This window comes from Manis pentadactyla, chromosome 11 (assembly GCF_030020395.1).
Source record: "Manis pentadactyla isolate mManPen7 chromosome 11, mManPen7.hap1, whole genome shotgun sequence".
In the NCBI taxonomy this organism is placed as follows: Eukaryota; Metazoa; Chordata; class Mammalia; order Pholidota; family Manidae; genus Manis; species Manis pentadactyla.
Genome location: NC_080029.1, coordinates 30,117,676 through 30,139,592, shown reverse-complemented (window position 1 = coordinate 30,139,592; position 21,917 = coordinate 30,117,676). Strand labels below are relative to the sequence as shown.

The 21,917-nt window shown below is 41.4% G+C and overlaps 1 protein-coding gene across 14 annotated transcripts in view; it reads left to right on the top strand.

Annotated features, from left to right (window-relative positions):
• SIPA1L1 (signal induced proliferation associated 1 like 1) overlaps positions 1 to 21,917 on the top strand; it is a 413,448-nt gene that overhangs the window by 322,600 nt on the left and 68,931 nt on the right. For all 14 annotated transcript variants that reach the window (XM_036913312.2, XM_036913315.2, XM_057488341.1 and 11 more), the window contains 3 exons: positions 7,102 to 7,675; positions 8,255 to 8,529; positions 16,961 to 17,230. In XM_036913312.2, coding sequence (XP_036769207.2) covers positions 7,102 to 7,675; positions 8,255 to 8,529; positions 16,961 to 17,230 — 1,119 coding nt within the window. The remainder of the gene's footprint in view (positions 1 to 7,101; positions 7,676 to 8,254; positions 8,530 to 16,960; positions 17,231 to 21,917) is intronic.

The window sequence follows — 21,917 nt, the reverse complement described above, 5'->3', positions numbered from 1 at the left end:
ATACATGTATATTTTCTGACCCAAGAATGTATTTTATTTACCTGATATATCCAGATACTATTATTTCAACATGTATTACAAATTTTAAATACTATTGAGGTATTTTACATATCTTTGGACTAAGACTTTGACATTTGAAGTGCGTTTCAGACTTTTTATAGCTCATCTCAATTTTCATTGGAAATAATCTTTAGATTTCATAAAATTTGCAATTGGAAAAGTAGATTTATATGCTTCAGATTGTTCCAAACATGCTTTTGAGAAGTTTTTGAATAACTGAATCAAGTGTCAGTTTTAAAATTTTAATGTAATTTAGCACTGCTGGGTCACTCAAGCCCCATTCTGAGTGCTCAGTAGCCACCTATGTGGCCAGTGCAAGTCTCAACAGACTGATAAGGAAGGAAGGTGTTTTAGCCTTTTCAACATATTTCTACATGAGGAGGTGATAATTGCTTTATTCTTTTCAAACCACCCACATCCCCAGCCTGAAATCCAATTTTTGCTCTCTCTCTTGTTTTTAATCTGTTGCCTAGAGATCCCATCTTCTTACCCCCACGTCTGATGCTGGCAGCCTTTGCAGAAGGGCACTGAACATACCTGCTTATGTCACGTGGGCTAGTCTGGAATTGGCCAGTCGCCAAGCTTGTTGGAAGACCCAGTGCACTGCTCAGAAAGTGAACTTTGTTTGGCCTTCTGTAAATCCGTGCAAACATACCAGTTTGTTAACAGCCCTGAAAGACATCACACAAAACTAAAACAGTGACCTTGCCCTATTGTAAACTTTAGGTGCATTAATTTTTCTGTCCTCAAACTGAGGTAGGCATGTTTTCTGGGGTTGTGGTGATATCAGATGTTTAAAGGCCCTGAATAAATAGACCACCTCTCTTGTCATCTTTACTGTTGGGGGGAATAGGTGTGAAGGGGCTTATTTTCTCATGAAAAATAATGTATCATGAAGTAGAATGGAAAAATATGTATCAATTTAAAGATAAAACGTGGGTCTTCAAAGAATTTTCATACCTGTTAGTTGAGAAATACCCCAGCCACTCCCCTAACTAATAGGGATGTGATTTGATAGGCCTCTTTCACTAGGGATACTTCGGTGGAAAAAGCTTAGCGATGCATGGATTTATACAATTATATTGATTTATACAATTACACATAATCAATTTATACATTGATTTATACAGTCAGTATTAAACCTAGTTTAACTTTAGCCCTAAGTGATGCAGTTAGATTAATTCGAATGCTTTTTACCATTTAAAATCTCTTGCTCCCAAACTTTCTCCACTGGGAAGGCTCACATTTCTTTACTGGCATCTACTTGATGCCTGTACTGTGGAAAGCACCACTGCTGTTTTCTCAAAGGCATTTCTTACTGTAATTTTGTTAGAGAAGTGTGGGGTCAACATAGACTGAAGTTACAAGGAATGTTGAACTGAGAAAATGGGATTTGGTGCATGTGTTTTAAAGCACAGGAGGGTGGAATTCAGTGGGAGAAAGAGAAACAAATGCAGAGAGCGGCCAACTGTATACAGAAGTGTAGACCAGGAAGGTGGGGAGAAGGTACAATAAGCAGGTGATTCTGTAGGAAAGGTGAAGAGGCAGGGGAGCCCTTGGACTGCCAGACCAGTGAGTAATGCTGCGTAGTTTTAGGAGCTTACCCAAACCAGTGTCAGCATGCAAGGTAACTCGTATGCAAAAAGACAAACTAAGAGCTTGTGTTGTTACCCATTTATTTTTTACCAGTTCTTTCCAGCCCTTATTATATGTGGGCTAGACCCTATTCTGGGCCCTTGGATACAACAGGAAGACAAAGAGAGAGCTGTAAATGAGGCCCTGAAATAATGGGTGCTGCATCTCCCTGGGGACTGGAAAGTTCATATAGGAAAACCTGACTAATTCAAACTAACTACAGGCCAGTTAACCTTGAAGAGCAGACACAGCCAAGAAGTCAGAAATTAATCACTAAGTCTGTGTACTGAAGTTTATATTCGTACCTGATAAGAGAGCCCTCTGGTCTGTACTGTTTTATTTGTATCATTACAGTGAGCTTAGTTGTCTGGTCCCAGTTGATAGAGCAGATTAGAAGCAACAAATCAAAAAGATGAAGGAGCTGTTTAGTGGCAAGAATGTACTGAAAACATCAGTGATTACTGATAAGGGAGATGGAGAGAAACTATTCACATCAAAGAAACATCGATAAGCATAGCAGTCTGGGGTCATTTGGTTTGGGAGCAGACAGTCCAATGTACTTCATGCACCCCTGAGGGCCTCACTTTGTAAAAACAGCGTAAAATATTTTTTTCACCATTTTTTAACAACTGTGTATCAGTGGATCTAGGTATTAACCATCGAAAGCTGCAAATACCACAGACACATGTGTGTCTTGCAGTGAAAGAACATACCACAGCCTGTGAAGTAGTCTGTGAAGGGTCCCATCTCCCCAAATTGAATCTGAATCTGATTAACCTCTAGAGAAGCCAATTTACAGGAAATACAAAAAACGGAAGAACGCATTTATATTCAGCAAAATTCAGACTTTGGACAACTCTATGTGACAGCTCAATTTCTTCAACAAATAAATTTCAAGAAATAAAAGAGAAAGATGTGGCAAGGAATTAACAAAATTTTAAAAATTTTAATAAAACTTATTAATTGCAGTGTGTGGGCTTTATTTGGACCCAGTTCAGACAAAAAGCCTATTAAAAAATCATAGGCCATTTTCAAGAATTGACAGTTGGAACATTGACTCACTATTTGATGAAATTTTTAAATTATTTTAATTCTAAATCTAGTATAGTGATAAGTGGTTATAATACCCTGAGTCTTAAATAAATGTTAGATATCGTGGTAAGTAACTATGTTTAGGAAGGTAGAAATATGTGTTGCCCTGCTCAGAAAGAATTCATATTCAGTGGTTAAAATGTAATAAATGTTAAAGGGCGTTAGTGTGATGTTGTGCAAAAAGCACTTGGAATCTGACCAAATTGTTAAACCTCTCACATCTTAAATTTTTCTTTCTGTACAGCAGAAATCTGCTTGACATGTACTTAAAAAATCCCATAAGTATCCCGTGTAGGCAGTGTGTGCACATGAAATGTCCATGCCCCTCTTCATTTCTTCTCTTGAATGAAAATAAATATGCAAGTTTCAGCTGGGAAAAAAAGAATCAAAGTGGGTCAAGTGGTGGAAGTTTTTCTCAGAAAGGCTATTCCAAGCCATAATTAATCAGCATCCCTGTCAGCCAATATAGCTGACCATTCTAAAACAAAAATCTGAGTATGTCAGATTTAAAACCATTTAGGGAAAAGTTGCAACTCCCCAACATAGCCTGCTGTGTGGAGTCCTTCAGGTCTGGCCTGCCTGCCTCTCACTCTCCACTGGCCTCTCTACTGATCCTCCCCCACCCTGCCTCCCTCGTGAGCCCTGTGGAGCTGTGCTCTGCCCCACCCCTTGGCACTTGCTGCTCTTGGGCAGGAATGACTCTTCTCACACACGTACTCCTGCCCTTCCTTCATCTGATGAATCCCTGCTCTTGCCTTCTCTGGGAGGGCTCCCCAGCCTCCCAGGACAAGATGAACTGCCTCTCCTAAGTATCCCCAGGAGCACCCCACACCTCCCTGGGAGAGCACTCAGACCACCTGGTGTAGTCCCACCAGACTTTGAGCTTCTGGAGGGCTGAGCCTGCAACATCTCATCCTTGACCCTCAGCATTGGCACAGGACCTAGCATACAGTAGGTGCTCCCTGAGTGTTGGTGAATGAATACTGTTAGAAGTCGAAAGTCCCTCAGGGAGGGAATGATGGATGCACAATTGTTCTGCCCCTGTCTTTCCTATCCTTCGCCCAGGTCTGCTTGCTTGGAAAGCCCACCAAGCTGGCAGTCCGATCTAGGCTCCAAGGAGGGGAAATTAACTTCCACCATTTGATGCTAAGTCTCCTTGCTTTTGAATTTTGGACTGGGAATTGTTTATTGCTGTTTCAGTGGTGCTTCAGAAGTACAAGTATCTTACTTTTCTCACTTTTTTTCATTGAGACTTCCATTTATGTGTCTGGGACATTCCCATGTTGTCAACTTGAAATTGGCTTTGGGTATCAAGACCTGCTTCATCCAAGGTCTTTGATACCAGCAAATGTTACAAGTCTCACACCCACCAGAAATGACCTGATGGTGGTCTCTTCACTTGTATGATTCTTATGGATGGTCCATTTTGCAAACACCTCAAGAGTAGGAAGTTTAAAAGCTTCAGGGAGAATAAATGTGGTCTAGCATGGTGCTCACTATCCAGAAGCTCACATTCCAATCCTGGCTGTGTCCAACAAGCTCTGGGCAAATCATTTTACTTCTCTGAGTCTGTTTCCTGGACAAGTGAAGAATTTGTACCAGCTGTTCAAACAGAGGTTAAAGGATATGTCAAACATCAGTACAACACAGGTTACCTTTCTGGTCTCTCAGTCATACTCCACGATTTTGGAGACAGAACATATTTTTGTGTTAAAATGAATGCAAATATTCTTCAGTAGACTGCAAAATTGAGGTGGATTTTAAGATGAAACTCAAGGTTTTATTGGCAGAGTTTGAGGAACACTGAATTCTCCCAGTTCCTTCTGATGCTAACTTTCCATAACTGTTTTACCCTCTGAGCTTCTGTTTCTGGAAAGCCCTTTTAAGTAGAACATACTAGTACTCAAAAATGCTGAGTAGATAAGGCATGACTATCATTTTAAAGAATGCATTATTTCTAGGAGATACAGTAATTGCATACAAGGCTAACATAAGTGTGGCCAAGTAGAAGCCCTTTGGAATCTGCTTTTAAAAATAGCAAGAACCATTTATAGTTGTATAGTCTTAAGTGTGTGTGTGTGTGTGTGTGTGTGTGTGTGTGTGTGTGTGTGTGTGTGATGTGTATATATCAAACTGAGATTTTAGAAATGCTTCTTTGGAGGCAAAAAACATTCTACTTAGCTTAAAGCAGGCCTTATTATCAAGAGTTCAGAATTTGTGGCGTCTAAATTAATAAGCTTTTAACCTTGTAGAAAACCTTGAAAGGTAGATTTACCCTAAACAAAACTCTTTAGTTGAAATGAGCGTTCTAGGGTATCATCCTCCTCATCTTCGATAAGGATTCTATTTCTAATGATGCAAAGCTGATTTTAGTGTCTGTATCATTTACCTCCCTACCAGAATGAGTCATTAATTACATGTTAAGGGTTCAGTTCTTTTCCTTCATAGTTCATTCTAGAGGCTTCTAATTATTGGTGGTTTTTCAGTGTATGTCTCAAGTTTATCAGTTAATAAATAGATCTGTAGAAAGCCATTGAGTTTGAGGGGCAAGTGGATGGATGGTGCTAACATTGACACCCCCTGCTAAGCATTTTCCTCTCCCGATTTAAAATAAATTCACAGCTGCTGCTTGAGAAAGAACAACAATTTGAAGTGAAATTAGCAAGAGAAGAAATTACCAATTTGAAAATGAAAGATATTTAATATTTCTGGACCCTTAAAGGATTCCAACTAGAAAAGCTAGCAATCTAGATTTCAGTATCTTGCTTGACTTAAAAAAAGAATAACATCATCAAATTAAAATTATACAGCTGTCAGCATTTAAGTCAGACACTTCACAATAGACAAGAAAAATTATTTCTAATACTGCTATAATTAGGTTATATTGCATATGGAGGTTTCTGTGAAGTTTCTTTTCCAGTTAGAAAATGGAGTGTTGCTTGCTGCCTTTCTTTCTCATGAAGTGAGGGAGGTAGTCTTTTTTTTAAAATAAATTTGTGAAAATCAATAAATAGGCAATTATGTGGCATTTTCTCACAAAATACATAATTTTCATCCTGAAGTTCCTGATTTTTATTCATTTATCCAATTTCACAAGAAGTGATTATTTTTTTGAAATATCTTAGAGCAATCCCTTCTTAAATAATGAAACAGCGCTCTTCAATTTAATCTGAAAGATGCGCTTTCTCTGATTATGTCCTTTCCATTCAGGAGTTCATAAAAGCCAGATTTTCTGTTGCTTCCCTAATACTTAGTTCAACTGCATTAATGACTCACTTTTAAATAATTAGATATTTTGAAAAGAGGGATGTTTGAACTGTTAGAATCATCATCATCTCAGATTTGCTAAGGTCTCAGAATAGGATCTTAGAAGATGATATAAAACACACAACCTCTCTATTTCCATTTAAATTCTGTTGCTTTAGGAAAAACTTTTTTTTTCCTTTTGAGATTAAAAAAATAATAAGTTATTACATATGCTCATATGGTCAGTTTATATATATATGCAGAAGAAATTTCCTGAAACAGGCTCTTTTTCTTAAATCAGTTTCTCTGAAATCAATCTTGCTTAAAGGAATGGGAAAAGAAAAATACTTTCCTCACAGGTACATTGTCAAAATCAAATGCCAGAAGTAGAGAAGGTGGACCAAATAATAGTTCAGTTTAAAAATAGGATTTTTAAAGCACTGTTGCTATTACTGTAAAAAATTTAATCATTTTATTACCAAAATTCTAGTTTTCATTTTTAAGTTCTGCTTTTTGATCTGTTTACATAATGCCTGACACAGAGGCCAACAAGTAATTGTTTAATTTTTTTTAAATGTAATCCATTTCTCTTATGTCTTGCATCTTTGGATATCCATTTCCATTATAAGCTATCTGCTTGTGGGCATCATATCCAAAGTGGAGACCACATTTGTGTTCGTACAGAAGCTGTTTGTTCTGAAAGGCTGTGTGATTATAATAAGCCCCACTTAGAAATAATCAGTAGATACTTAAAATGTCTTTTATGTAGAAAATACTGTAAACCTTTTCATGGAGTTATGGTTGATTAACTGTTAATGAAAAGGTAGTTTTTACTTTGAGCTTTTGGGGGTTTGGGGTCTTGAAAGAAGTTTATGTTCTATAAATCCTAAATGTGTTTGAGTGAAAAAGTTTGCTCATGTTGAGCAGAAGTGCTGTTTCTTGTGGGAGAGTGAGTTATTTTCCTTTGGAGGGGCATCTTTATCCTTGAGAAAGTGTATTTTATTCTCGTGCTATGACTGAGAAGTACTGACACACCTCTTTCTCTCTGCTCTTCGCTTTGTCTTTCAGTGTGGCCGTCACCAGGTCCAGAGACGTGCCGTCCTTTGGACCTCCCATCCCCAAAGGGGTCACTTTCCCTAAGTCAGATGTGTTCAGGGACTTCCTTTTAGCCAAAGTGATTAACGCAGAAAATGCTGCTCATAAATCGGAGAAGTTTCGGGCCATGGCTACTCGGACCCGCCAGGAATACCTGAAAGATCTGGCAGAAAAGAATGTCACCAACACCCCTATAGACCCATCTGGCAAGTTCCCATTCATCTCTCTGGCCTCCAAGAAGAAGGAAAAGTCTAAGCCATATCCTGGAGCTGAGCTTAGTAGCATGGGGGCCATCGTGTGGGCTGTCAGGGCCAAAGATTACAACACTGCTATGGAAATTGACTGCCTCTTAGGGGTCTCCAATGAGTTCATCATCCTCATCGAACAGGAAACAAAGAGCGTAGTTTTCAATTGCTCCTGCAGAGATGTGATAGGGTGGACTTCAACTGACACCAGCGTCAAAATCTTCTATGAGCGAGGAGAATGTGTTTCTGTGGAGAGTTTCATCAGCAGTGAGGATATCAAAGAGATTGTCAAAAGGTTGCAGGTGAGTCTTTACCTTCCACTTCACTATGTGCCATTTCCCTTTCATAAAGCTTTCAGTATAGACCAGAGCCATGTCTTGATGATGGGAAGTGACACGGAGTTCATATCACACTTGTTGTCCATCCCTTTTTAGAAGGCAAAGTAGCAGGACAAGTGGGGAAGACACGTTTGCTGTGCGCTTGTGTTGGAAACCCTTCTGTGTGTGACCTGACCTCACTACCTTGGTGACTGAGGATGGAAGACAGCCAGTCTGTGTAGATGTGGGAAGGGATATTTGATTATCTGCTACCTTGCATATTTTAAGGGTGAAGTGAGGTAGTAGAATACAGTTTCTCTTAGCTGCCAGCTCCGTTCTGGGTCTCTGTTAGAGGCCTCCTTGTAGCTTCAGTGAAGTGGATGCAACAGGTATGTCCCTTTTGGCCAAGTGAACGGAAATTAGTGAAGGGGACATAACCATACTGCTCTTTCGCTGGCAGTAGGGTATTCAGAAATACCCTGCTAGCAATGTTTTTCCAGTTCCACATCCACCACTTAATACCCTATGGCATCAAACCATGATATCTTTTGTCTCCTTGTCTAGTTTGTGTCAAAAGGTTGTGAATCAGTGGAGATGACCCTGCGCAGGAATGGGCTAGGCCAGCTTGGCTTCCATGTCAACTACGAGGGCATTGTGGCAGATGTGGAGCCCTACGGCTATGCCTGGCAGGCAGGGCTGAGGCAGGGCAGCCGGCTGGTGGAGATCTGCAAGGTGGCCGTGGCCACCCTGAGCCATGAGCAGATGATCGATCTCCTGAGAACCTCTGTCACGGTGAAGGTTGTCATTATTCCCCCACATGATGACTGCACCCCACGGAGGTAGGTCTGCGTTGGCAGCTGTGAGCCTGAGAGTCCAGGGCTGGGTTTATGTACCATGTAGAACATTTCCTACCAGGTAGGGGTGTGGGGTGTTATAAAGAGCTCTGGATTACATGCAGTGCTGAAAGTTCCATCCATGGAAAGTCTGACACAACTCCCTTTCGGCATGTGGCTCAGCAGCTGGAAAGAATGACTAATTTGGACTATTCCCAGGATTTGCATCTGTAGATTTATAAAATTGCCATTACAGATAGAGAAGTCTGATAATAGCCATCTGAAACATCTCCCACCAGTAGCCAAGAAATGTTGAACATGTAATGTTAAAAGACGCTCAGCATAGCAAACCATCAGACTTTTTTCTTTTATGTTCCATGACACTTTTATTCTGCTTGCTGTCCAAAACTCAAAAGTACTATTTTGACCCCTGCTGTCTTAGCCTAGGAGGACTGAATGTGTACTTACCAAGCTTTTCCTTAACTGTGTCTACATGTGTTGGGACCTGGCTTCAAATGATCTGGTGCTGCTCATGACGCTTTGGCTGTCGGGGCCTGGGCTGCTCCCAAAGGGAAGCGCAGGGGCTCTCTGCCCTCCCAGCTCCTGCCAAGCCAGCAACAATGGTGAAAATTTAATTTCTCCGTCTCTGGGGAGGTTTCTTGATGGAACAAATTTAATCAACTCTTTCTTTTCTCCTTTGGGCATGCAGGTGCTATTTTTGCTAGCTTGTTGCAATCTGTTAATTTGCTGTCAGCCCATTATTTTCTCCGAGTTTCTCTTAAGCTTTGACAGTTAATTCTTAGGCCTTCTAAAGCCAAGACAACATTCTTTAACCTATTTTTTCGCCCCAAACATGACCACTCCTATATCTGAGCTCTCTTGGGCTCACGAACATCAGATGGTAGAATGTTTAAACAGATATATTAAGGGTTACTTCTGTCTTTTAAAGAGTAAGTAGCAATGACAATCTAAATGTACTTCAGTTCTTTAAGCCAAATGTTGCAGATTGTACTCAGCATAGTATTTCTTTTTTTAAAAAAATTTTTATTAAGGTATGATTGATATACACTCTTATGAAGGTTTCACATGAAAAAACAATGTGGTTACTACATTTACCCATATTATCAAGTCCCCACCCATACCCCAATGCAGTCACTGTCTATCAGTGCAGCAAGTTGCCAGAGATCCACTATGTGCCTTCTCTGTGATACACTGTTCTCCCCGTGATCCCCCACACCATGTGTACTAAACATAATACCCCTCAGTCCCCTTCTCCCTCCCTCTCCACCCGCCCTCCCATACCCCTCCCCTTTGGTAACCACTAGTCACTTCTTGGAGTCTGTGAATCTGCTGCCATTTTGTTCCTTCAGTTTTGCTTCATTATTAGACTCCACAAATGAGGGAAATCATTTGGCATTTGTCTTTCTCCCCCTGGCTTATTTCACTGAGCATAACGTCCTCCAGCTCCATCCATGTTGTTGCAAATGGTAGGATCAGCATAGTATTTCTTAATACTACTTAACTCCTAGATGGCCCAGAGATTATGTGCCTGTATCAGAATATGGTAAAATTTCTATCTAATAGCTTTCAGAAATGCTCTGTTTTGGATGACTGGATTTCTCTGGAAAGCAAAATATATACACAGAACTTTATTTTTCAGCTATTTTTGGAAGGTAGGAGAAATATTTTGCAACTGCCTTACACACATGCCCCACCTTAGTAACCAGGTCTTTTCTGATTTACTCAAGACCGTCATCATCAGTGTTAAGCATTTTGCTGAGCTCAGATTCAGGAATGACTCTTGAGGTGGATCAGAAAGGCAGTCAGGTCCTTAGAGCACTTCTCCAACTGTTCTGTGCTCCTCTTGCTACCTCTCTTGTCTCCTGTCCCTGGGTCTCTCCTTCATACTGCCTTCATTATTGCTTCTAGCCAGGCAGTTATAAAACAGTGAAGATAACCAAGCTTTGTAACTTGTCAACCTTAATGACAGTACAGAGGTATAGATGCCAGTCTAAGGATTCAACTGCTAGAGCAAAGCCTGTGGATCTTGTAATACTATCTTGTCTGCTCAGAGGTCTTTCCCCTTGTTTCTAGGCTCCCCAGTTTGTATGGGAGAAGGAGAAGGAAATAGGTGTATGTGAGGAAATAGGATGGAATGGCCAACATTACGGACATTGAATTGTGAATAGTTGTTACTGTAAAGAAGGGACCTGGATAGATGGGTCCTTGATTGGATGTACATTGTCTAGATACATCTTCTGTGGTGTGCTGGTAAAAGCAAATAAAATTTGCTGAGTATTTAATGTTCCAGGTCCTAGAAAAAAAACACATTTTGATGGCTTAGTGCATTTAATCCTTATAAAAACCCTATGAGGTAATAGTGTTAATATTATTCTTATTAAAGGAAACCAAGACTCATAAAGGTGGGTGGCTTTCCAGCCTATTGGCCAGTTTGGGTCTAACTCAGAATCCAGGTTTGTAACTGCTGCTTTGTATGCTTAGGGCACACATCCTTCCTATATAGAGCAGCATAAGCAGGGATGTGCCAGTAAACTGGCCTTTTGCTGAAAAAAAGAACTTTGATTTGTAGCATTTCTGATTCCTGTGCTGTAAATACTCCCACTGTGGCCAGTTTCGAGCTGCCAGCGCCCCCACTGAATGCAGGGTTGGGCTGGTGCTCACTGGCCATTCTTGAGAGCTAGGCCCGGTGGTGCCAGCACCAAATGAGCTGTGTTTGTCTTGATCTCCCAACATGATTTCTAGGCCATTGCTGTCCTTTGACATGACAGAAAGGTGTTGGGAATGTGCCTCCGTTAGCACATGGATGGGAGGGAGGCTGGGATGAAGGGTCAGTGCACTGCTCGGCCCACCAGCCTCCGAGACCCACTCTGCCCCTTTCACTACGGTTTCCATCCGAAAAGCTGTCAGGCCTTCTGGGCAGGTGTGAAGCGTGGGGTTGGTGCCTTTAGAAACAGTGTCAAAGGGACAGTTGAAACATTAACACCCTGCTACAGTTCTCAACAAAAAAAGATAAAGCTCCTCTGTCATTTTCTTCTCCTCCACACTTCACACTCCCACTCCTGTTTTCCTCGAAACTAATTACTCTGTTCTTTGACTAGTCACTCTCTTCTTTGTCAGCTGTTCCTGCAGCCCCAGTAGGAGGCAGGACAGGCCCCCTTGAGGCCCGACTGCCCCTCAGCCATGTGTGTCTCGGGTTGCCAGGATCCTGAGGGGGTCGCAGGCACCCAGCGTGAGACTGCGTTTAATTACCAACACCTGTGTGTGTTCACATGGGAGCGTCATTAGTTTTGAAAGGGTAGGTTCATTGGTGGGTTTTTTTTTTTTTATGGAAAAGCCAGTTTAACAACAATAAAGTGGGCATCAGTAACAAATGTAGGATAGGGCTCTTTACCCTGTTCTTGGGAAATAAGCAGACCTTCAATGAACTGCTGTCAAACTAAAGTTTTTTAAAGAGAAGAAGGGATGGGAGGTGGACACGTAAAGCAAAATTCCTGAGCCCCTACTATGTACTGAGCTTTTAAAAAGTCCTCATGGCTGCTTTATTTCCATTAAAACAATGAGGAGAAGGAGGCTTGGAGAGGGTCAGAAGCTGCCAGAAGAGCTAACAGGACCAGCTAGAGTGACAGCATGATGGAAGCAGTCCTGGCAAAAACAGGTTTGGTTTCTCACCTGTAGAAGTTACCTGTGGACTTCGCTAGAAAGCTTCCCTCAGGGAATGGGGTGTCAAACAGCAGGAGGGCCCCTTACCCCCATCCGTTCCCAGCTCTGAGTACTCACCAGCACTCATCTGTTGGTGTCTGTGACCCCTGAGTCTTCAACAGTCATTCTCTTGGCAAGAGGAAAGAGTCCCAGGTAGTGGATTAACTCGGGGTGTTCTGAAAGGCACTGGAGGGGAGAGGTGCACTCTTCTTGTGTTGGGGGTCACTAAGCCTACAGCTTCCAAAGAAAACAATTAGAGCCATTCCAGAAGAAGAGGACCAAATTACCTTCTAAGTAACAATAGGTCACAAAGTTTTTTCTTCATTTTAAAGCACAAGTGTTTTAAAGTGCAAAAAGGGCTGCTTTAGAGCTAGAAAGGCTCTTGGAGTCCATCTGATTCAAAAGCTCTCATTTTTCAGATGAGGAACTCTGGTGCAAAGACCAAGCCAGAGTCACGTGGTTTATTAGGGCCTAGCTAATCCTCAGACATTTAACTTTTCTGATTCAAGAGTCCGGCATTGCGGTGTTCTGTTCCATATGCTCTCCAGCTGTTTTTCTGTCTGTACTTCTTAGTGTCTCAAGGAAGAAGGGTTGAGTAAGGGGTACTAAGAAATTAAAGGAGAAATTAGAAAGCGTGAAAAGACTGAGAGAGGGAGCCAGGAGATAGGGGTGGCTTTTCAGTTAACTTAGGGTCTCAGTGGGCCACTGCCATGTGTCACTTTCAGCCCTGGCGTTGTCATGCGCATTGATCGTAGCTCTGTATACATTGTTAGTTTTCCATTTTGCCATAGACTGTGCCCTGAGTGAATGCCATCTTCACTCTAAAGTGAGGAGGTTTGGGGACTTGGAGCAGATGTATTCTTCGGTTGGTGACAGAAATAAGACTGCCCCACGATTAGATCCTGGCCCTGCCACTTCCTGGCTGTGAAGTCATAGGCAAACTCATCTCTCCAGGCCTCCATTTGCTCATCTCCTGAGTGGGGATAAGGAAGGTGCCTACGTCAGAGCTGTTGTCGTGCAGCTAGTAGTGCCTGGCCCATTGTGAGCTACAAGTGTTACAATTATTGTGGATTAACACCAAATTTTACTTGGAATAATGTAATAAAAATCCTTTCATGAACTCTTGTGTGGGTCCTTAAAGGCAAGCTTTTATCTGTGTTCTTCAGTGTACTGCCCACTTCTTGATTCCAGGTATGAATCTCATTCTTTACAGAGAAAAGTAAGTGATGAGAAAGCCATGGTGACAGTCCACCATGGAAGGCAGGCAGACACAGGTGGGCTGAGGTGCAGCGCTGTGGAGCCTACCTCCTCCGTTCTCTGGATGAATCTTCTCCCCCTCCTTAGGCTTTCGCATACTACATTCTGTTACAGAGTATGTAGAAGGATTCTAGCTACATTCACTCTACATTAAGAGTGGTGGAAATGAAATATAGACTATAGAGAAGACAAAATCTTGGGCAAATAGGGGCTTTTAACCAGTTTTAGTCTTAAATGCTATATACAGCTTGAAAGACTGTTTCAGAGAGTGAACTAGAAGAAAGTTTAGTAATTATCAGTGCCAGATCTTTCATTCTACAAAGAAACTCAGGCCCAAAAGATGGAGGCAACTTGTGCATTTGACAACACATTATTATTGTTTCTATTTTATTAACTCATTCTGTTATTATCTACCGTGATGCAATGTGGACTTGAAGCCGCTTATAAAGGTACATGTGGAATGCCACAAAACTAAAACTCAGTGAGGGAATTGCAGAGGGGTCTGGGGGCATGGTCTAGGGGAATTTTGTGACAAGTTAGTGCCGAAAGTACATGATAATAAAGTTATTTTACGTGTGCTGATTCCTAGCTTCCAACAGAGAGGAGTGGGCATGAATGATATGATCCACAAGTTAAAAACAGACATTGCTGAGGAGAAGCTAAGCTAATTCTGATTTTAGGTGGAGAAACCTTTTCCATGGGTTATTATAACTTCTTGTTAATAATCCTTTTGCAGGCTACAGCATTCTTGCATTCTGTTTACAGATCCAGAGCACAAGATACTGTATAGTATGCTGTATTTAGAAATGGAAGAGGCCAAACCACACTACAGCAATACCTCTGTTAACAACCAGAAAAAGTGTTGTGATGCATATTGCCAAAAATACCAGAGTCAAAGCTAGGAATTAGATCAAAGCCTAAGGTGATATTCCCTCATAACAGAGCAAAGAGTATTCCATAAGACATCATCAGCTGCTAAAAGTCCTGTCAAATGTGCATAAAGCAGTATTTTGCAAACTACAGATCATAAATAACTCTTAAGTAGATCATAAAATCCATTTAGGAGGTTGCACCAATGTATTTTTTTAATGAAATGGATTAACACACAGAATATAGTAGAATGGAAGCTATCAGAGGAGGGTATGTATGTGTGGCTGTGCTATATCACAGTGTAAATGTATTTCTTACTGAACTTAAAAACCGTTGTCACTAAAGAATAAAAGGGGTATAGCAGAGCCTTGGGCAGAGATTGACCTAGACTTTTGGGGAGTTGGGACGAGTGGTAAGGAAACTCTAAGAAAAGTGCCCGTTGGAGACTGGGTCTAAGAGAGGAGGGCAGGGACCCCAGCATGTGCACGTGCTCCAAAACCTGTGGCTGTCGTGGAGACGTGGAGAGGACGTGTTGTGGGACACATGTGTTACCAGAGACTGGTCCTTGGTCTCTTTCCAAGAAGGATTTCAAGAACGGATGCAGAAAAGCCTTTGAGAAATAAGAGTTCATGTCGAGATTTAGACTTGAAAGAAAGGAGAGAGTAAAACTCCCAGGCCCAGAGAGTTGGAGAGCAGGCAGACCCAGAGGGGGTCTCACCAAAGGAACCATAGGGAGCCTCTTCTATAGAAGGGAGATGAACATTCATTAAGTGGGGTTAGGTTTCAAAGGAAACAAGCGCAGTCTTCCTGGAGTTCGGGCTTGCTCCACCCCCGTGTCAGGAATGGGAAGCTTTTTGAGTATATTTGGTTCTCCTGGGCCCTGTTGTGGCAAGGGGAGGTGGATTTTTACTGTGTCAGTGAGTTCAGAATGTATTTGGAGGTGAAGGCAAGATCAGCTTCTCCCCAGTGTTGGATCCACCGGTGTTGGCCAGTCTGTTATCTGGGTTCTCATCCCCATCCCTAGAGAACTACTTAACATGGAATGTGTAGAATATAAGCATCTATGCCAATGTAAACCCTGGCCGATGTCCCCCTCCCTCTTTCCTGCTCATGCGTAGCTATCTTCCTACTATGTAACACACATTTCAAATATAATGAGTCATCCCCTGAGATACAGAGGCAAGGTCATGAAAGAATGGTGCCTTTCCTTGGGCTTATTCTCCCACCCACATCAAGACCAAGCCTTTGGCGACCTGCCCTTTGGACCTGTGTACTGTCCAGTACAGGAGCCAAGTCACCTGTAGCTAAGGAACCCTTGTAATGTGGCTAGTCTGCAGTGAGACATGTTAGAAGCATAAAATATACACCAAAGTTAGAAGAATGTAAAATACCTCATTATTAATTCTTTTAATATTGATTTATTGATGACATGTTCAAATGATAGCATTTTAGGTATATTGGCCTAAATAGGTTATTAATTTCACTCGTTTCCTTTTACTTTTCTAATGAGTCTACTAGCCATTTTAAAATTACATACATGTCTCATATCTGTGGCTCAAATTATATTTCTCTTGGATGGCAGTGCCGTGGCTTGGACCGTTTTGCTCTCTAATGTGCCTCTTAAAGGACTCTTTCACAATCACTCTTGAGCCTTCCTTTCCCAGTCATCTACCTTCTCAATGTTTGAAATTCCTCAAATAAAGTAATTTTTCTCTCATTGGTGAAATTCATATGCCCAGTTTGAGCTAATGCTTAAGTGGGAATAGGTTTTTTTCAGTAATTTGTCTATCAAGTTAATAATTGACTGAACCTTCCTTGGAAGTTTGGGTAAAGGGTATGGAAAGTGGTTTCCACATTTCCTAAGGTTTGGTGCTTAGGATGGGGGCACCAAAAGGGGCTAAAATAATGGAAGACGGTGTGCCTGCCTTTAATTTTACTTAGCCCTGATACCTGGGGGCAGCCCTGCAATGGGAGATTTCTGGCTTTGGGGGGAGGGGAGGAGCCTGATTATGCTTTTGTTCCCTGGTGATTTGATAATTGTAGAATTTCTGTAATTAGCTTTTAAAAAATTTCTCCTCCGGACCTAAATTTAGCTCTCCATTTTTCCCCACTTAATTTTTTGACTATCAGGATCCCAGTAAGTTGAAAGCTATACGCGCTTTTATATCCTCAAATGTAGTACTCAGTAAAGGGCCTGTGGAACTGGTGGTGTTTCATCTGAGGCCCCATTGTGGGGTCTGCTCCCCTGCTGTGCCGTCCTGGCCACTTGCCCTCCGCAGCCTCAGCACAACCTCAGCACAACGACCCCCTGCCCACCACTGCCCCCCGGGGTGACCGTGGGCCTCATTGTTTTTTCAAGACTCCTTATCTCAGACTCAACAGTTGGGACTGAGCAAAGGAAAATACCAGTGTGATACAACCTGGGGTTCTGGTTTTGAAAGGAAAATAGTTATAGGGCCCAATGATTAAAAGATGGTTTGAAACAGAGGATAAAGTGCTGATCTATTTTAACTGCTAATGAGAGTTAATGAGGTTCCAGCAACCAGACAAAGCAGCATTAGTTTTTCTTCTCTCTGTGTCCTCTGAATAGGAGTTGCTCTGAAACCTACCGCATGCCAGTGATGGAGTACAAAATGAACGAAGGGGTCTCCTATGAATTCAAGTTTCCCTTCCGCAACAATAACAAGTGGCAGAGGAATGCCAGCAAGGGGACACATTCGCCTCAAGTCCCATCCCAGGTGCAGAGTCCCATGACCTCGAGGCTCAATGCAGGAAAAGGAGACGGGAAGATGCCTCCTCCAGAGCGAGCTGCCAACATTCCTCGGAGCATCTCCAGTGACGGGCGCCCCCTGGAGAGGCGGTGAGTGTGCCTGCAGAGGTGGCTCTAAATCTGCCCCACATTTAAATAGCACCAGGCCCACAAGCACTAGTTTTAGCTCTTCCCATATTTTCCTAGAAATCAAGGATTTAAACTGAGATAACTGCACTGGTGGCCTTCAAAGCATGGTAGCATTCCAAACCCATACGGAGAGCGGATATATTCCAGCAAAGCGTAAGGTGCTGTGTGATGGTGGTTGTGCTTTGCTCCTCATTTCTCTCTGATATCAACAGAAATCACCACTGCACACTTAGTGCCCCTGTGGCTTAGGACTCGGCAGACTCTCTGAGGGGACATTGACCATATTACCGTCTGTGATGGTCTCCATCTTTTGGAATATGTGATATGATAGTAGCAACAAGATGCAGGATTTTGGTTGTTAATCTGTGTTTGCATCACTTTGTAATAAAGAATTGTGAGAAGGAAAAATGAGACAGCCCCAAACATGTTTTCCACTGCTGTGAATGTAAAGAAGGTAGCGGATATGTTCTAACACTCAGCCCTGAGTAAAATGAGCAAAAGGAGAGGAGGGATTGAGATCCCAAAAAGTAACAAGCCAAGGTCTGATATTATATTGAAAGTCAAAATGGATTCCCTCACAGGGGATAACTGGTCAGCTCCTTAACAGGATGTGCTCGGGCTTTTGTCTGGCAGTCACTGTGAAATGCAGCACTTGTGAACTAGAATCTAAAACCAGATTAAGTGCTTTTAAAATGTGCATAAAAGTTGGCTACAAAATTTTAAATAATTGCACTATAAATTTAGTTACCCTAATTACCTAAGCTAATGAAGGTGACAGCTTACTTCAGTAACCCACCAGTCACCTGCTCAAGGAAGCTGACTTCTTTCTGTCCACCCAGTGCCCTTTCCCAATCTGCTGCTTGCCTTGATCTCATCTCAGAGTGGTGGTGTGGCCCTCACTGGAAAGGAATCAGGAACTCTCAAGCAGGGGGAAGTCTGTGGGCCAAGGGCTGTGCTGTATAGAAGGAAGGTCCCTTTGGGAGCCAAAATGTGAGCTCATCTGAGCAGCAGGATTCCAGTCCGGCAAGAACAGGGAGCCAGGGAAAACAGCCATGCTTAAATAGTCACTGGTTCAAACTGGGAGCAGTAAGCTGGGGGTTTTTAAAAACAAACTGTGTCTTTTATCTTAGTCTAATTTTGAGCTGCTACATAAAACATCATCACTTAACTATTTCAGCAATACTAGAATACTGTGTAGAAATAACTTAATAAAAACAGACAATCGCAAAACAAGTTGTCTTTCTAAAATTCCTCATTTAATCCTGGAGATTTATTTACAGAGCCTTGCTATCAATCTCAATAAAACAGTCTTCTCCCAAAGTGGCTACTTTCCCACCTGGACTCCTCTTACTTTCATTATCTTTAAGGAAGAAAAATACCCAAGAGATCTCTGAATAAATTCTTTGTTCTGCACATCCCATTTCGGCTCTCTCCGAGGTGTGTGTTAACTGGAATTCATGGTTTGGCCCACATTTTGAAAGATGAACCTAGGAAACCGTTGTTTAGAGGACTTTTTTTTTTCCTCTCAATGCTATTTTCTTTCTCTCCAGAACAGTTATCAGGCTTGTACAAGTACAACTGGTTTTTGCTATTGTCTTTATGCAGTATTCCATATAATAAAATAGCAGAATATATTTTGATTCCATGTTGAATTTATTTCTGCAAGAGAAACTAATGGTTATTGCTGAACATGGTGACCTCCAAAAGGGAAAATATTTTTTGTAGCTAATTGTGTATTACAGTGGCAGCAGCTTTCAGTGCTAGCAGATGAATGCATGCATCCACTCCGTTTTCTCCACCTGAAGTGCTTGGAGTTCTAGAGGTTATTTCTGCAGCTACTTGTGACCGACTGCTTTTCCTCTTAATTTTGCCCAGAGGAAGGGGGATCTGAGTGCCCTAAGACTGCAGAGCAGCCCTGTGTCTCTCCACACCATTCAGATGCGAGTGGCGGAAGTAAGGCCGCCAGTGGTTTTCAGAGAAATTTAACCTTGAGTTTTAGTTCCTTCAAAGGCTTCCTAGTTGCAGGTGTTCTTTAGGATGGACGCTGGACTAGGAATTTCAGCTTTATGATGGAGGACTTAGGTGACGTGTAAAGTTTCAGCCCCACATTTTCAGGGCGTTTGAGTCATTTGGTCACTTTTATTTTGAAGTATGTGGTGAACAAGTGGATATTCTTCTTTTGTGAAAACACAAGAAAGAGTTCAATTTCCTATGCCATCATTCCTCATTTTTAGTAATACAATATTTTTTTAAGTTTTAACTTCGAGTCATAAATAAAAGGCAGTATTTGCAAACTTTGTTTTGCTATTTCAGGAATATTTAGATATAGAATAGACTCATGACAGCCACCAGGAATACTCCTAGTCTTCCATGAATCCTCAGATTCATAACATTTACCCAGGAAGATAAATTTCTCCATGAAATGTAGTAAAACATATCTGAGAAATTAAAGTGTTCTCTTCATAGCCCTACTGAGAGATGGAAGTGAGGCCCCTGGCTGGGCGCTCCGGGGCCCTTCGACTCTTCCCATCATACCAGCCCTGCCCAGGTGCCATTTACATTTATTCTGGGCAATCTGCAGAGTATGAATCCTTACACAAGTCACAGATAGTCCAAACAAATGCCAGGGTCTGCCATACCTTGAATCTTGCCTTACCAATAATGACATGAGCCTTATACTGAGACTGAAGTATTGCCATCACATAATTGTTCTGTTCCATTTTTTTCTCTCCTCCAGGTTAGACAAGTGTGTTTAACTCTAGAAAAACCAACTGTATTTGATTGAAGTCAGCAGCCACTTCAGATTTACCTGCCCATGCTATATCCATCTACCTACTTCATTCACCATGACTACATCCAGCACTGTTCATTTTAGATGAAAACATTAATTTCTTGCTTGTAGAAGCATGCATTTTCTTGAATTGTTTGCAACATGCCAGACATTAAGATCATTAGGAATAATTTAAAAATAAAAATATTTGTGGAATAGATTATCCTTTTTCATTTAAAACCAAGGTTCCAATTTTTATGACATGCTAAAATATGTTGGTGTTTGGAGTTTCTAACAAGAACTATTTCACGGAATTGTGTTCTCTACACATTATTGAGTGAAACTGATAACAGTAAGGGCAGGTGACTCTTTTGCCATCTAAAGAGAATAAAGTCTAATTCTATTTGGTTTAAATATATGAGCCTTATGTTTCCTAGGTGGCCTTTTGGATACAGAATTTTATTGTATTTGTGGGGGCAGAATTTGTTAACAGAGTTAATGTTTAGTCAATAAAAAATAATGATACAATCACTATTTTGGCCTCAAATTTATCCAGAGTGTAAGGATAGAATTGAAATAAAAATAGCTGCTATAGCACATTGAATTTAACACATTACTGTGTTTAAGCTAATGTGGGATTTGTAGTACACCCCTGATCTGTGTTAATATGCTCAGAAAAGTTTAGCTATTTCAGTATCTTTGTATAAATGACAGGCACCTTTGGATAGAAAGGTTTCCCTTTTTTTTTTTTTTTTTGGTATAATTAATCTACAATTACATGAGGAACGTTATGTTTACTAGATTCCTCCCATCACCAAGTCCACCCAACAAACCCCATTACAGTCATTGTACATCAGCATAGCAAGAAGCTGTAGAATCACTACTTGTCTTCTCTATATTGCACAGCCCTCCCCGTGCCCCACACACATTATACATGCTAATCATAATGCCCCCTTTCTTTCCCCCCCTCTTATCCCTCCCTTCCCACCCATCCTCCCCAGTCCCTTTCCCTCTGTTAGTCAATTCTTGGGTTCTGTGTTTCTGCTGTTGTATTGTTCCTTCAGTTTTTTCTTTGTTCTTACACTCCACATATGAGTGAAATCATTTGGTACTTGACTTTCTCCGCCTGGCTTATTTCACTGAGCATAATGCCCTCTAGCTCCATCCATGTTGTTGCAAATGGTAGGATCTGTTTTTTTCTTACGGCTGATAATTGTGTATATGTACCACATCTTCCTTATCCATTCATCTACTGATGGACACTTAGTAGGTTGCTTCCATTTCTTGGCTATTGTAAATAGTGCTGCAATAAAAATAGGGGTGCATCTGTCTTTTTTAAACTGGGCTGCGGCATTCTTAGGGTAAATTCCTAGAAGAGGGATTGCTGGGTCAAATTGTATTTCTATTTTGAGCTTTTTGAGGAACCTCCATACTGCTTTCCACAATGGTTGAACCAGTTTACATTCCCACCAGCAGTGTAGGAGGGTTCCCCTTTTTCCACAACCTCACCAACATTTGTTGTTATTTGTCTTTTGGATGATGGCGATCCTTACTGGTGTGAGGTGATATCTCATTGTGGTTTTAATTTGCATTTCTCTGATGACTAGTGTTGTCGAGCATCTTTTCATTTGTCTGTTGGCCATCTGAATTTCTTCTTTGGAGAACTGTCTGTTCAGCTCCTCTGCCCATTTTTTAATTGGATTATTGCTTTTTGTTTGTTGAGGTGTGTGTGCTCTTTATATATTTTGGATGTCAACCCTTTATCAGATCTGTCATTTATGAATATATTCTCCCATACTATAGGATAGCTTTTTGTTCTCTTGGTGGTGTCCTTTGCTGTACAGAAGCTTTTTAGCTTGATACAGTCCCACTTGTTCA